Source organism: Marmota monax, unplaced genomic scaffold (assembly GCF_021218885.2).
Source record: "Marmota monax isolate L192 unplaced genomic scaffold, Marmota_monax_Labrador192_F-V1.1 WCK01_AAM20220418_F8-fsc00064, whole genome shotgun sequence".
NCBI lineage: Eukaryota > Metazoa > Chordata > Mammalia > Rodentia > Sciuridae > Marmota > Marmota monax.
The window spans coordinates 10,598,305-10,612,060 of NW_026694542.1; the positions used below are offsets into that span (position 1 = coordinate 10,598,305).

The following is a 13,756-nucleotide window of genomic DNA, read 5'->3' on the forward strand; positions in this document are numbered from 1 at the left end:
CACACACACACGCCCAAAATATTCACGGGCAGGCACCACTTGTACAGATCCCGGCAGGAGGAGACAAGCCCACCCCGTGTCTCTGTCCGTGGTGCTGAAACTAGAACATTTAACCGTTCGTGACAGGAAAGAAAGAAGAAAAAGAGACCTGGGAATGAGTGATGTGCAAGAAAGAAGGGATTGGAAAGACAGAGGAGAGAAACCCAGAGATGAGGGAGAAAGGGAGTTGAGAGGATGCCAGGGCAACCAAGGAATGCCTGAATCCTGGAACTAAGAGAGGGGGGTGATCTCAGCCCTCCACCCCTGCCCCAGTGCATGGCCAGACTCAAGGATTTATCCTTCCTTGCCATGGAAGGCTAAGAATGGGGAGTATTTAGTAAGAATACTGTGCAGGTGAGAGAACCTGGCTGTGTGGCTTCTGTGGCCTCCAGTTGTCCCTTCCAGGTGCCACCTTGCTCTAGAGAAGTTGAAATTGTAGGAGAAGGAGACACTGGGAAGCTCTATAATGCCCTGCAGTCAACTCACCACCTGATTTCTTATCCCAATTTGTGTTGGGCAAATGGACAACAATGCTGATCTGGATTTGTTCGGGGGATTGCAGGGATTTAGTGACTGCTTAATGCTTATCCATAAGATTGGATTAGGGGTTCCTATCTCCTTCTCTTGAGATAAAAACTCCCCTCCGATGAGACTGCATACTAGGGATGGCTCTCCCACCAGTAGCTCCTTAGTTGTGTTACTTATGGATCCTGAGGAATGTCCACTCTCCTAGAGGACAGGGATTTTCAAGGATGAAAGGAGTCATCATACAATAAAATGAGAGAAGATGAGGGAAAGTATGAGAGAGAGAAAAAAGAGGAAAGGAAAGGGAAAATGTGCAAGAATAGATAAAATAATGAAAGAATGGAGGAAAGAGACCAGAGAAAGAAGACAGAGGAGGGTAGAGATGCAAATGGCAGGGAAAAGAGAGGGCATGAGAGACCTATGCATTCCAGTGTTCAGGGAAAAGGGGAGAAGTGTTCCAGGTGGAGCACCCCTCCAATAAAACTTCCCAGGGACTAAAATCAGACTGGAATTCAAGCCTGGTCCTGCAGCTGTTCACAAGGGCATCCTACCCCCAGAGCTCTGGGCAAAGACCCCATGGGCCAGGACTATGGACATGAGGAGCAGCTGCCTGGCAAGGAGGGTGAGGTCATATGTAGTCAAATGCATGTGCATGATTTCCTCAAGGGGGTGGTGGAGAGAGCGGGTGTTTCCATCTACTGATACATGGGCAGTGGCAGGAGGTAAAAGCTACATATGTGGGCATTCACTTGAGAGTGGGTACTGGGTTGACTAAGGTTGAAGAGCAGACAGAGGAAGGAGAAGAAGAGAAGTAGAAGGAGAGGCATAAGTGGAAAAGAAAGGATACTGGATTTTCTTCCAGAAGGTTTTGGACTTCCTGTTTTTCTCTCTTTTTTCCTTACCAAGAGAAGAAATAAGGCCTAGACTACAAGCCTGGTGCCTCAGTGTCCTTGCCTGTAGTATAGGTATAAGGAGAATGCCAACTTCATAGGGTTGTTGGAATGGGTTGTTGGAATGATTATCAGCTCATGTATAATTCTAAATCAGTTACTGACATATAATATTTGAAAATGTGTATTAGCTTCTATGCTGTCGTTATTACATTGCTGGCCTTGCTATGGATCAGTTGGGAAATCCTATGTCATGTTTAAGTAGACCTTCTTGCTACCAGCCCATGTCTGACCTTAGGCCTCTCTTTGGACACAATGGAGGACTGGGATTTCCCAGGTCTCCAAATTTACTCTTGGAGAGAGGGAGCCAAGAGATTTTCTAGAAGGCAGAGGGGGAAATCCCACAATAAAGACAGTGATAGGATCCTAGAGCACAGGGCACTGAGTTTTTCCAGTAGGGATTCTCAAAGATGTTTCCCTGGATTCCTGAAGAAGTTGGACTGTGGACCCACATCAGTGCCTCTCTGCTGCTGAATCTGGAGCCTCAGCCATGCTCTTTACTCAGGTGGGGCCCCAGCCCCACCCAAACCTATGTGGGTATGTGTCTTTTCTTCCAGACCCCAAATCCTTTCCCTCTCTCCCCCTTTCCTATCTATCCTTCTCCTTTCTTTCTTGTCCCTTTTTTCTTCTCAGGAATCTCATTGAGGGGAAAGGAATTCCCTCACTACTTAGAAGGATGGGATTTCCCCACCCTGCACCAACAAAATGGATGGTCTCATTCTAGAGGTCAAGGAAGCATGTGGGAGCTGGCACAGGAGGGATGAGGGGTAGCAGGGCAGCCCCCATGTCCCCCATTCCCCCCAGCTCCTGTCTCATCACTGTCACCATTCAATCATAGCAGATGGGCTGCAGCTGTGAGCGCCAGCCCGGCACACAGGCTGGTCCGTGCCACTTGGGAGAGAAGGAAGAGAAAGGGAGGGAGGGAAGGAGGAGGGATAAAAGAAGGAGGGAGAGAGGAAAGGAAAGAAGAGGAGGAGGAGGAGGAAGGGGAGGAGGGTGGAGGAGGAGAGAGATGGCTTGGAGAGAAAGAAGACACAGTGCTTTATGCCTCTCTCTTCCCAACAGGAGAGCAGAGGCCAGGGCTGGGCTCACAAGCTGGGCAGTGCCAGGCGAGATGGGCATATGCCCTTGATTACTACTAGGACCGCAGGCCAAGCCTCCGCAGCCGCCACGGCCTCATAAATCAGTTTTTAAGTAGCAACCACATGGACATTTCCCAGCTGAGCGGCCTGGCCTCTGCCGGCCCAGCTAGGGCAGCCCTGGTGGAGGGGCAGGTGCCAGGCCAGGGCACTGAAGAAACAGAGGTGGTCACAAGGCTTGGTGGGAAGTGGGATTGGAACTTGTCCAGGCACAACCTGGGGTAGAGGTTCCTGCCAATGGGGAGTAGGTAGGAAATTGACAAGTGGCTGCCAGTGGGTCCAGGATCCCCTGCTGGGGCTCCCAGGCCCCATCCTAGATTTCCCTGGGGAAGCTGCTCACAGATGAGGGAGGGGGTGTTGCTGCTGGAAATTCCTCCCTCCAGCTCCCAGCCCTCCACTAAGAAGAGAGCAGCTGTGTGGGTGCAAGGGCAGCTTGTGGGTCTCTGCACTTGGGTACTTGAGTGTGCTTGCCAAACTGACAGCTCCTGGAACCGGAAGGTTTTCTGATTCCCAGCCCAGGCCCAGTACAGACCAGACACCCAGTAAAGTTGCTTGAACACTTAAATGATTGAGTGTACAAGGGACCAGTTATGTAGACTTTTGTGTGTTCACAGGAACAACAGAATTCATATTTGATGTGTGTGTGTGTGTGTGTGTGTGTCTGTGGGTGCTAGGAGTGGGGGGATCTATTCCAGGGGAAGTTCCTCCACACCCTCCAAACACTCCCTTTCGGGATTTCTGCCCCATACAACCCTTTACTAAGCCCTGATCCTCCCATTCAGCAGGGCAGCAGTTCCTGCACTTCCCCCTACCCAGTCTCATGCTGGCCCTCCCCTCCCCTCTCGGGCCCTAGTTGGCGGCCTGGGGTGCGGGATGGGGGTGGGGGTCCTGCCCTGGCGGGGATGACTGTGGAGCGGGTGGGGCGAGGGCGCCCTGCCTTCTTGGGAGCGGAGTCTCCTCCCTGGGTGAACAGATGTCTCGGAATTTTAGATGTGCTCTCCGCCCTCCTCGCAGTAACCCCACCCCCAGCTGGCGACGGCTGTGTCAGTGGCGCCCTCCTCCTCTCTCCACCCCACAGCAGAACCAGCGGAGGGGTCTGGGAGCACCGCCCGCTGGAGGCCTTGGATGGAGGCCTTCGCGGAAGGCCTCGGAGGCCCTCTGGGCGGTGTCGCCGGCTTCTGGCGCGGAGAACCGGTTCGCGGCTGCCCAGGCCTCTCGCCTCCTTCTCTCTTCCTTCCTTTCCTTCGCATCTCCTCAGCCCCATCTCGTCACCGTCCCGCCCGTTAGGTCTCTGCCCCGGCCCCCAGCCCATCCCGATAGCAGCGTCTACGCAGACCCTCACACTCCGCGAGAGAAACTCCTCCTGGCAACTTTGGTGGAATGCTTCCCTCTAGAGACCCCCTTTTCCTGCATTCCGTGAGCTCCCCGCCACCCCGCAACACACACATACCAACAATTGGCCCGCTGCCCTCTCAGTAGAAACCCGGAGTTAATCCGGAAAATTTAGAGGCAGAGCGGGAGGGGAGCGGGGATCAAGATTAGGGAGATGGGTTTGGCCCCGGTTGAGAGACACCCTAATTTTCTAATCACTGCTAATTAATGAATAATCCAATTCCGTGGACCCCTAACTCAGGGAAGGGGGCGGGACCTGCAGCGGACAGGAGGGGGCCTTGGCAGGGCTTGGCAGCCCGGGTGGTGCCAGGCGCCCTCCCCCACCCTCTCCCCACCCGCCAGCATTCCGAGGTAACAGGCATTTGTTACCCAGCTCGTGCCAGGAGCGATTGGCAGGTTCGAGTAGGCACAGTCATTCCACACACAGATGTCCCTGCGTTCACTCTTCTGATATGAATTCTGTCAGCTCCGAATCAGAGAGAGACGAGCAGACAGCTACACAGAGTCACAGACAGACACAGACACAGAGCAATTGTCTGGAGGGCACAGGACTCTGCAGATATTTTTCTTCCCTGAAAGTAATTTATTAAAAAAAGAAAGAAAGAATAAGTGCTTCCACTGAATTTGGGGGACACTTCCAGAATCCCTGTGAATGGCCCCAACTTTCTGTCCTCCTAGTATTACCTGGCCAACATTTTCCGGGAGCCCTGAGGGCCCCAGGATATCTCCCAGGAGCTTCAAAGTTGAGTCAAGGCAAGCAGAACCACGGAAGCTCCCTCACAGAGGGGTGGACCCTTTCAGAATTCTAGCATGCGGCATCTCTACAAGTTTCAGAACATCACCCAGGTGCAGTTATCAGCATTCTAGAATCTCTGAAATTTGAAATTCCAGAACTTGCACAGTTACAAATCACACTGGGTGCCCAATTCTCCTATATCATTTCCATGGGAGAGGTGGAAGTGGGTAGCTGTCCTGTGTCTCTGAGTGGATGGCCTCACACACCTGGTCCTCACTGCAGCCTCCAAAACCTTGTCGACCAGCCAAAAACACAGCCTGCCCTTTAAAATAGGAACACAGAAAGGTCAAGCCCCTTGGCTACTGTCCCTTTCTGTCTGAGCTTTCCAGACTAGACACCATTCCCACCTTACCCTACATGTATGACCTGGCTCTTTTGCCTCTGCTCCTGCCAGCCACGGTGGGAGTGAGCTGGTTGGTCACTGGGCATCTGTGAACAGGCTGGGCATGAAGAGCCACTGGGGTTTGATTCTCTCTGGGCAGACAGAGCTAGTGGAAGAAGGAAGTGGGCAAGGGGTGGGGCAAAGAAACTAACCACAGAGAGGGGCGCAGAGGTTTGGGGTTGTGGCTTGTTGGGTTGTGCTTTTTAATCTTTTTCTTTTTTTCTTTTTCTTTCTTTCTTTCCTTTTTTTTTTTTTTTTTTAAAGAAAAAGCCCCCATCCTGTGTCATCATTTTTATGGGATCTGCAATTCTGGCAAAAATCTGTCTTTAATTTAGCTGTCCATATAAAAATCCTCACTGTATAATAATGAACAGATGCCATGGAATTTAAGCTGGAGCCTCGCTCCTCCCCGCCTTCCCCCCGCGCCTGGCACCGGGCACCGGGCACCGGCTGAGTGGCACAGACTGGCACCAACACGCGAGCGAAGGGTGGGCAGGGGGCGACCTGGGCTCGGCGCCAGGGCGCTGGGGTGGTGAAGGTGCATCCGGGCGCGGGGCTTGGCTAGGCGACACCAGGGGAGAAGTGTCTGAGGGATTTTTCTCCTTTTCTAGAAATGATCAGTAGTTAAGGATTTGGGTTTGGTTTTACTTAGGGGTTTTGTGGTTCTTCTGATTTTTTTTTAAAGCACCGCCCTCCCCACCATATAAACCCAAATGTTTTCAATGTTTTAATTGAGTTGTTTTTAACCCTCCCCCCGCCTGGCACACCAGCTTCGGCCTCGGAGCCCAGCCCAGCGCGAGTTCGCAGCAAACGGGATCAGTTTCGCTCCCGGCCGGCGGGCAGCCTCCGCCGTACTCCGGGCGTGGGAGCCTCCAGGGGCTAGCCGGCAGTTCGGGCGGGGCAGGAGTACCCTGCTGTCCTGCAGGAGTGAGGCCCGATGTGGCATCTGATTGGAAGAGGTTGAGATGAAGGGAAAAGAGAAAGCCCCACTGGCCCCCACCCCAATTCTTGCGCTGTTCCCGAGGGAGAAGGAAAAACTATGTAAGACTTGTGTCCTTTCCTGCCTGTGCCCGCGGTCCAGAAAATGGGCATCCGCCTGGACTTGAGGAGTTGGTTCTGAGCCCCCTACCCCCACCCCTCGCCTTTAATACGACTCTGGCGAGAACAGATGTCCCAAGCCGGGCGGACTGCCCAGACCCCGCCCAGCTGTGCCCTTGGCAAAGACTTGGCTGAGGGTAGGAACTGGCACGCGGGTCCCCAAAGGGGCTTGGGGGCTCCTGCAGCCCGGGCGGGACCTGACCCCGCAGTCTTGGCCTCCTGGCCAGCGCAGCCTCAGGCGGGAGGCGGGAGAGCCCCAGAAAGACCCGTCCCTAATTCAATTAATTCCAAAAAGAGGAATGGGGCGGGCTGGGGGTGGGGGGAGGGAGAGAGAGAAAGGAAAGGAAGGAATAACCGAAACCAGGCACTCCGAGTGTGGAACTCGACAGCCCGAATCAGCCCGAGGAGTCCGCATTGCGCTCCTGAGTTGGAGCTTACAAGAGAGTTGGCAACACCAGACCATACCTGGGTGCACATCTGGGCATTCTCTACTCAGTGCTGTGCCCCAGCTCCCTTGGCCAGGTTGGCAACTAAGGATACCGTGTTCCTTCCCTTCAAAGCAACTTATCTTCTTCTCCCAGAACTAGGGGGCTAAGATAACCCAACTCTGGCATCTCCTCTGCAAATTCCCCATGCCTTCCTGCTGGTGAAGGGCGCCCTGGATTGGCCTCCTTCTCCTACCTATGCTTCCAGGGCCATCGTTCCTACCGCGGTGCATTAGGTGGAGAAAGTTTCAAGAGCAGAATAGCCCTTCCAAGGCTCCAAGGTGGCTGCATACATTGTTACTACTTCTCACTAGGAAAACTTTGTGATGAAATTTTTAAAAAAGATATAGGACAGAAAGGCAGAAGCCACTTTAGGATTTGGAACCAGGGCAGGGTTTTAAGGTTTCTCATAATTCAGTTGTCACCTCTACTATGGTCCTACTGTGGGCACCTGGGTGCCCAAGCCCCCTGAAGGGAGTAACAATTAGTGTCTGGGCTGTGAGCTGGGAAGCCTGTTCAGACAGTAGAGATTCATCTGTCCCCTCCCATTTCCCCTAAACAAGCAGCTTTCTCCTTTGGGCACATTGGAGCAGATCAGAGTGAAGTATTGGGCTGCTCTTCTATTGTCACATGGAAGCTTGTGTGTGGAGGTCAAGGACAAGAGTGGATCTGTGCTGCCTCTTTCTATCTTCCTTCAGAACTAAACTGTGGAATCTACAATCATCCTTAGTCACAATGTCCCCTGAAATCAATGGAATCCCCCGGGAGCAGGTGACTTCCTGTTAAAGATGCTGGGGAAGTAGAAGAAGCAAAGGTTGTGCAAAAGAGAACGAAATATCTGACTTCTGCCCCCAAATCCCAAATCTACTGGTTGTGGATTTACTTATGAAAGGGAAAAATAGAAGTAAGCACAACCTGGTGAAGTACCTGGCGAATCAGGGCTTCCCTGTTGCTGACCTTCTTAGGGCTCGGCTACTCCCAGTGTTTTAGCAGGTTGTTCCTGTGGGTGATGAAATCAGATCAGAGTTTCACTGTGTAAACAAGGGCTCACTGTCCTGGTCCTGGCTGGAATGGAATTAAACGGTGAGGGAAGAGACTGCAATGACTTTCCTTCCTTTTCCTGCCAGATAGGCAAATGGCTTGGACTCAGAGATATCTGTCTCTCTGTCATTTTCCAAACACTGGACATGGGTTGGGACTGGAAAATCAAGGGGAAAATACCCCCTGATTGAACCTGGCTCAGCCATGGGGTCATAGGGGTTGAGCTTAGCTGGATGGTGAGTGCTTGGAGATCCTGCTGCTCAGACTAGGGCAAGAAGGGCATCCTCCCTGTGCATTTTTTCTCCTGTCCCCCCCCATGCAAACCCCTTTCCACCTCCCCCCTCCTTCTGTTCTTGGAGCTTCTCTGGGTGTGTGCGGGCAAGCGGGAGGGCTAGCAAGAGAAAGAGATATGCAAGGGGGCATTTGGGGCCGTGTGTCCGTGCACATCTTCTTCTCCTGCTCATCTCGCCATCTCACCAGGGAAGTTAAGTGTTGGGGAGGGGGGTGATGGGAGGATGGCGCTCAGCTAGAGTGCAAGGAGTGTGGGGGGAAGGGTCAGGAATCAAGAAAGGGGCAGCTGGTGTGGACAACAGATTCACTAGAAGTGAGGAACTCAGGATCTCTGCCACAAAAGGGGCCCCTGTACCCCTACCCAGGAGTCATCAACATCCTTCTGAAGGGGCTGGAATTTGGCTTCAAAATCAGCAGTGAGCAGCAGTGGGATAGCTAGAAGGATGATGTGATATGAAGAAGTCTGTGGTCTGGCCAGGTGAACCACGTGGAGGGATTCTTTGCTTCCAGCCCCAAGCCACCTGGATCCTGCCCAGCCCCAGAGTTCAGAGTGAGTTCTGGGAAACCAGCTGAGTGAGAGAGAAGCCCAATTAACATTGTTTCCAGAGCAAGATAAGAATCAGGCCTCGGGATGTGTGCCGAGTTCATTTTCTCTCTAATTGCCCCTGCCAGGCCATGCCCCATTTCATGTGCAGACCAGAGTTCCTCAAGTTAGGGTCTAGGATGTGCATCTTGCTCCACCCACCTCACTACAAGTGGAGGAGAAGGAAGATGGGCCAACTCCTTTCTACCAAGAATGGGGGTGATCCAGAGGTCTGAAAGATTCCATTAGCCATCAATGGGAACAAACCTGGTGACAAAGGCCTAATCAGCAATCTCACTTTGGAGAGTTGGTCCAGAGATAATTCCAGGGAAGATGATGAAATTTTGAAATTATTTCTTGAAAAATCTCTGAAAATGGGTGGGGGGGGGGCGTTGCGGAATTCTGGTCCAGGATTGGGAAGGGCCACATGCAGTGAGGCTCCCCAGGGCCAGGCACTGAAGCCCAGAGAGATCTAGACAAGGGTCAGCACTCTAAACTGGACAGTTCCTGGCCCCCCTCTTGCTTCCTGGGCAGCCGCCTTGAGACACCAGAAAGGCATCATCTCTCCTCCAAAAACTAAGAGGTTGGGGATAGACATTTAGGGGAGCCTCTAAGCCCCAGTTCAGACCCACCCTTTGGCATTAAGGCTTTCTTCTTCATCTACCTTTCCCTCTCCTGCTCTGTCAAGGAGATCTCATTTTGGGACCTAACCCTTAAAAGCCTTAGCATAACTGAACTCAATCCTCAACATTACAACCTTATTTCAGCCCTAAGAAAGAATGACAGTGTTTTTGGAAAAATAAAATAGCCCCTTCAAGGGACTACTAAGTATACTCTGGCTTCGGGATGGGTGTATGAGGGACTCAGATTCCTCTCTGAATATTTCAGGGCTCTGGTATGCATTGGAGTTTAAGGGGAAAAGGAAGGGGAAAGATTCTTTCAGGGAAGTTGGTGCAGAGGTGCCTGTGCATATGAGGCTCAAAGAAATAAAGCTGGAGGCCACCTTGTCTGAGTAGGAGAGGGTGTTCCCTGTGCCTTTCATCTACCCCTCAACCCATTGAGAACTGTCCAGAACTAAAACTGGAGGAAGGAGCCTGCTCAGATGTGAGAGAGAAAGAGTTCTACTGCCCTGTTCCAGTGAGTTCATGGTGAAGTGAAGTTCCACTATGCCAGGTGGCCTCCCAGACTCAGTCACCTCATAGACCTCTGGAATGTCCCTCCAGTTTACTGCCCCCCTCAAAATGTCAACCTTCCTGAAGCCAAAATAGTAGATTCCTCTGAATCCACTGAAACACACATTTAAGATGGAAAAGGGATTTCCTCATTAAAATTTTATCCTCATGACCTTATAATTTTTTAACTTAAAAGTATCGCTGAAGTGCTCAAATGATTCCCCTTATCTGTACCCACTTCTTTTTACAACAGTGATCGGAGGATTGTAAAATAATCGGTGTTTCGTTTCCTATCTTGATCATTTTTCAGTAATGAAAAAAAAAATGTTTTCCCTCTCTTTCTCTCTTTCCAAGGGGCACGTGTGGGTATTCTGGGACTAAAAAGTATAATCAGATGGGACCGGTGTTTGGTGCTGGGGCCTCAGTAAGTCTGGGTCGGGTCTGAGAGGGGCAGCCAGAATAGCTGTTTCTGTGCTCATTAAATGTATGTGTGGGGCTTGTAGGGTGGAAATTCCACCCAGAAACATCCAGGGTGCCTCTCTCTGGTTTCTGCATAGTCACTTGACACTGCCTCCGTCATCCCAGCCTCAGTTCAAATTCCTCTCTCCCCATAAAAGGAGGCTACCGTGAGAAACCGGGTCCATCTTTGCATCTCATTTACATAAATATTTATTAATCGTCATTAAACTGAACAGAAACACGCAATGCACTTCGGGTGTCCGACGGGAAATTTCATCTTCGCTACAAGAGGAAGGTAAAATTGCGTGTAAGTGTGTGGGTGAGTGTGTGGGTGTGTCGCCTGTGGGTTTGCATTTTTGCATCGTGTGTTTGGATGCCTGATCCCCTGCTTCTGGTGGGGAGAGGTTCATCTTTTGCCCCTTTTGGGGGAAACCTCCAAGTAGGAGCCCTCAAACCTCCCCGCCCACCCGCCTGCAAAAGCCAGGAGGACGCCTAGGACAAACAAAACAAAACAAAACAAAACAAAACAAAAAACCCTCTCCAGCCACCGGATATCACCGGGCGCCTGGCGCCCACAGAGGCACAGTTGGGGCAGGCGGGAAGCTACCCCCAGGTCTCCGTCCCCTCTGCCTAACCCCCAGAGCGGACGGAAGTGCCTGCGGGGAGGAGGAGCCAACCAGCTCACCTCCTAGGGTCCCCCGACGCCCGCGCTGGGCCTGCGTGTGCGTGCGGTGTGATGTGCGTGTGTGTGTCTCTCATGCAAACCCTCCCTCCCCAAACCGACCCCCCAACAGTTTGCCATTCCATACAAATTTGGAAACAGGTTTTAAAAAACAGTATGACGCACATAGGGGACGGGGCGGGGGAGGGCAGTGGCACTGGGGCCCCAAATCTCCGAGTCACTGATTGTAAGAACCTGGGGAGGGAGAGGGGGCGGCGCGGGCCCCCATTTCACCAAAGTGCACAGATCCGCGCTTGGGCGGGGCGGCCAACCGACAGGGAGGGGCATCCCGGGACCGGGCCGGGCCGCTAGGCTCAGTCAGAACCTCCTTGCATAGATATTTGTGTCTTTTTATTATTGGTAGTAGTATTTTTTTTTTTTTTTTTGCCTTTTATTGCTTCTAAAAGTTCTTACTGCTTTTTTTTTCTCCGATCCGGACTCTGCGTTCGGCCTCCGTCGCCTTTTTTTTTTTTTTTTTTAATTTTTTTTATGTTTGTGTTTAAAAAAAAGGAAAAGGGAAAACTGGATTCTAGTTACAAATTGTCTTGGCCTCTTTCTTTCCTCTCAATCCACATCCCCTCCCGCCAAAATTAAAATTACAAAACGCGGAGATTCGGGGTTGGAGGTGAAGGCGCTCTGACTTCTGCCCTCTTCAAGGAAGAGGGGGCGCCCAGCTCCTTTCGGGCCCCGCAGCTTGGTGTCTGTTTTTAAAATAATAATGATGACAGGGGAAAACCGCGTCCCACAGCTCAGCTGCCCCCTGACCGACTCCTTTGGGCCTGCAGGGAGGAGGGGGAGGAGAAAACGCAAGTGAAGTTATTGGGAGTTGGGGGATCTCCAGGGAGGACCCGGAGAGTGGTCCCTGGAGAAGCACTCCCTAGGAGAGAGAGGGAGGGAACCCTTTGGGGAGAGAGAAGGCGAGTCCCCTGGGGAAAGAGAGGCCCCTGGGACGGGCCACCTATAGGCAAGAGACGGCTCTGCCCAGAAGAGCAGCAGGACCGGCGGCTCGCTCCCTGCACCCGGCGCCGCCGGGGTGGGTGAGGGTGCCCCTGCGATCGGAGGGGGGCTGGGGCAGGGGGACGGGCAAAGGCAAAAGAAAAAGAAAAGGACTGGCGCGAGGTCTCAGTTATGGAAAAACGCATTGAGCTCCTCATACATGGGGCCCCGGTCGTGGTGAAGGTGCATATCGTAAGACAAGAGATTCTCCGAGTGTACGCCCCCGCGCACAGCCGACGAGCCGAAGACCAGCCCGTGGCCGGTGGGCCGAGAGCCGGGCAGCGCCGAGTAGTGCATAGAGTAGTGGTAGCTCTTCTCGTGGTCGGGCGACGAGTCCTGCTTGAGTGAGAAGTTGCCATTGAGACACAGCGGGGGACTGAGAGGGCCCTCGTATTCGGAGCTGTTGTAGTCCGGGCTCGCGCCACCACCTCCGGCCGCTGCATACAGCGTCTCGTAGGCGGCGCAGTAGCCGTGGGTCCGCAGGGCGTGCGCCGCGCCGCCGCCCAGGCCGCCGGCTGCCTGGCACTGTGCGCCCGCCAGGCGCGAGCACGGGTAAGGGTAGGGGTGCATGGCGAATGGGCCGCCCGAGCCGTGGAAGCGGCCCGTGCCGTCGGCGCCCTGCTCGGTGAGGAAGTTGCGGGAGTTGAGCTGCAGGCAGCCAGCCACCAGATTGGTGGTGGGCTGCGACAGACCCTTGCACAGAGTCTGCACGTAGGACACCAGATCGGGCCGCTTTCCGGAGCGCAGGATCTCCGAGAGCGCCCAGATGTAGTTCTTGGCTAGGCGCAGCGTCTCGATCTTGGACAGCTTTTGCGTCTTGGAGTAGCAGGGCACCACCTTCCGCAGGTTGTCCAGCGCTGCGTTCAGGTCGTGCATGCGGTTGCGCTCCCGCGCGTTCGCCTTCTGCCGCCGCAGCTTGGAGCGCTCCAGGCGCGCCTTGGTCATCTTGCGTTTCTTGGGACCTCGCTTCTTGGGCCGTTCGCCCTCTGCCTCGTCCAGTCCTTCTTCCTCCTCCTCTTCCTCCTCCTCCTCGCCCCCCAGCTCGCCTTCCTCCTTGACCTCCGCCAACGTGGCCTCTGGTACCTCTTCTCCACGCAGGGGGACTGGTTTGGCGGCCCGGGCGGGCCCAGGAGCCCCCGGTCCGGGCGCAGGCGGCGGCTGCGGGGGCGCGTCGCCCTTGTCGCTCCTCGGCTCGTCGTCGTCGCCGTCGCCCCAGCTGGCGAATTTGGGCACGTCCGAGAGGAGGCCGGGCTCGCTGAACAGGCGGGTCAGCATGGTGCCTGAGGGCGCCCGGGTGGGGGGGCCGGGAAGGGGAGACAGACAGCACAGAGTGAGGGACGCGCTAGGGTCACGACGGCCCCCCAACCGCCTCCACCCCCAAGTCTCCTGCGGGTTCTTGCCCAGAGAGCCCTGGATGCCACTTCCTCCACCTGCCCCGCCCAGAGCCGGCCCAGCCCTGCCGGGTGGCGGGCCGGGGATCTCGGCCCAGGCCCTCTTCCCAGCACTGGGCCCCGGCTCCGCCCCTCTCTTGAATGGGGGGCAGTTCCCCGTGCCGGGTTCTTCTCAGGGTCGGAGAGGGGGACCCGGTAGGGACTTAAGGGACCAAATATCTTCTCCAGGGGAGGCGGGTGCACTCGCCCAGAAAGCCTGTTCTCTCTTGGCAGTGGACAGTGGTTGGGCGGCCGCG

At 54.0% G+C, this 13,756-nt stretch overlaps 1 protein-coding gene across 1 annotated transcript; it reads right to left on the reverse strand.

The window, feature by feature from the left end:
* Window positions 1–11,571: 11,571 nt before the first annotated feature.
* Window positions 11,572–13,431, reverse strand: Neurod2 (neuronal differentiation 2). The gene has a single exon (XM_046420654.2). The coding sequence runs from the start codon at window positions 13,342–13,344 to the stop codon at window positions 12,196–12,198; it is 1,149 nt and encodes a 382-aa protein (XP_046276610.1). The 5' UTR covers window positions 13,345–13,431; the 3' UTR covers window positions 11,572–12,195.
* Window positions 13,432–13,756: the final 325 nt, after the last annotated feature.

Coding starts and splice junctions, on each gene's coding strand:
- Neurod2 (XM_046420654.2), bottom strand. CDS start 13,344: ATGCTGACCCGCCTGTTCAGCGAGCCCGGCCTCCTCTCGGACGTGCCC.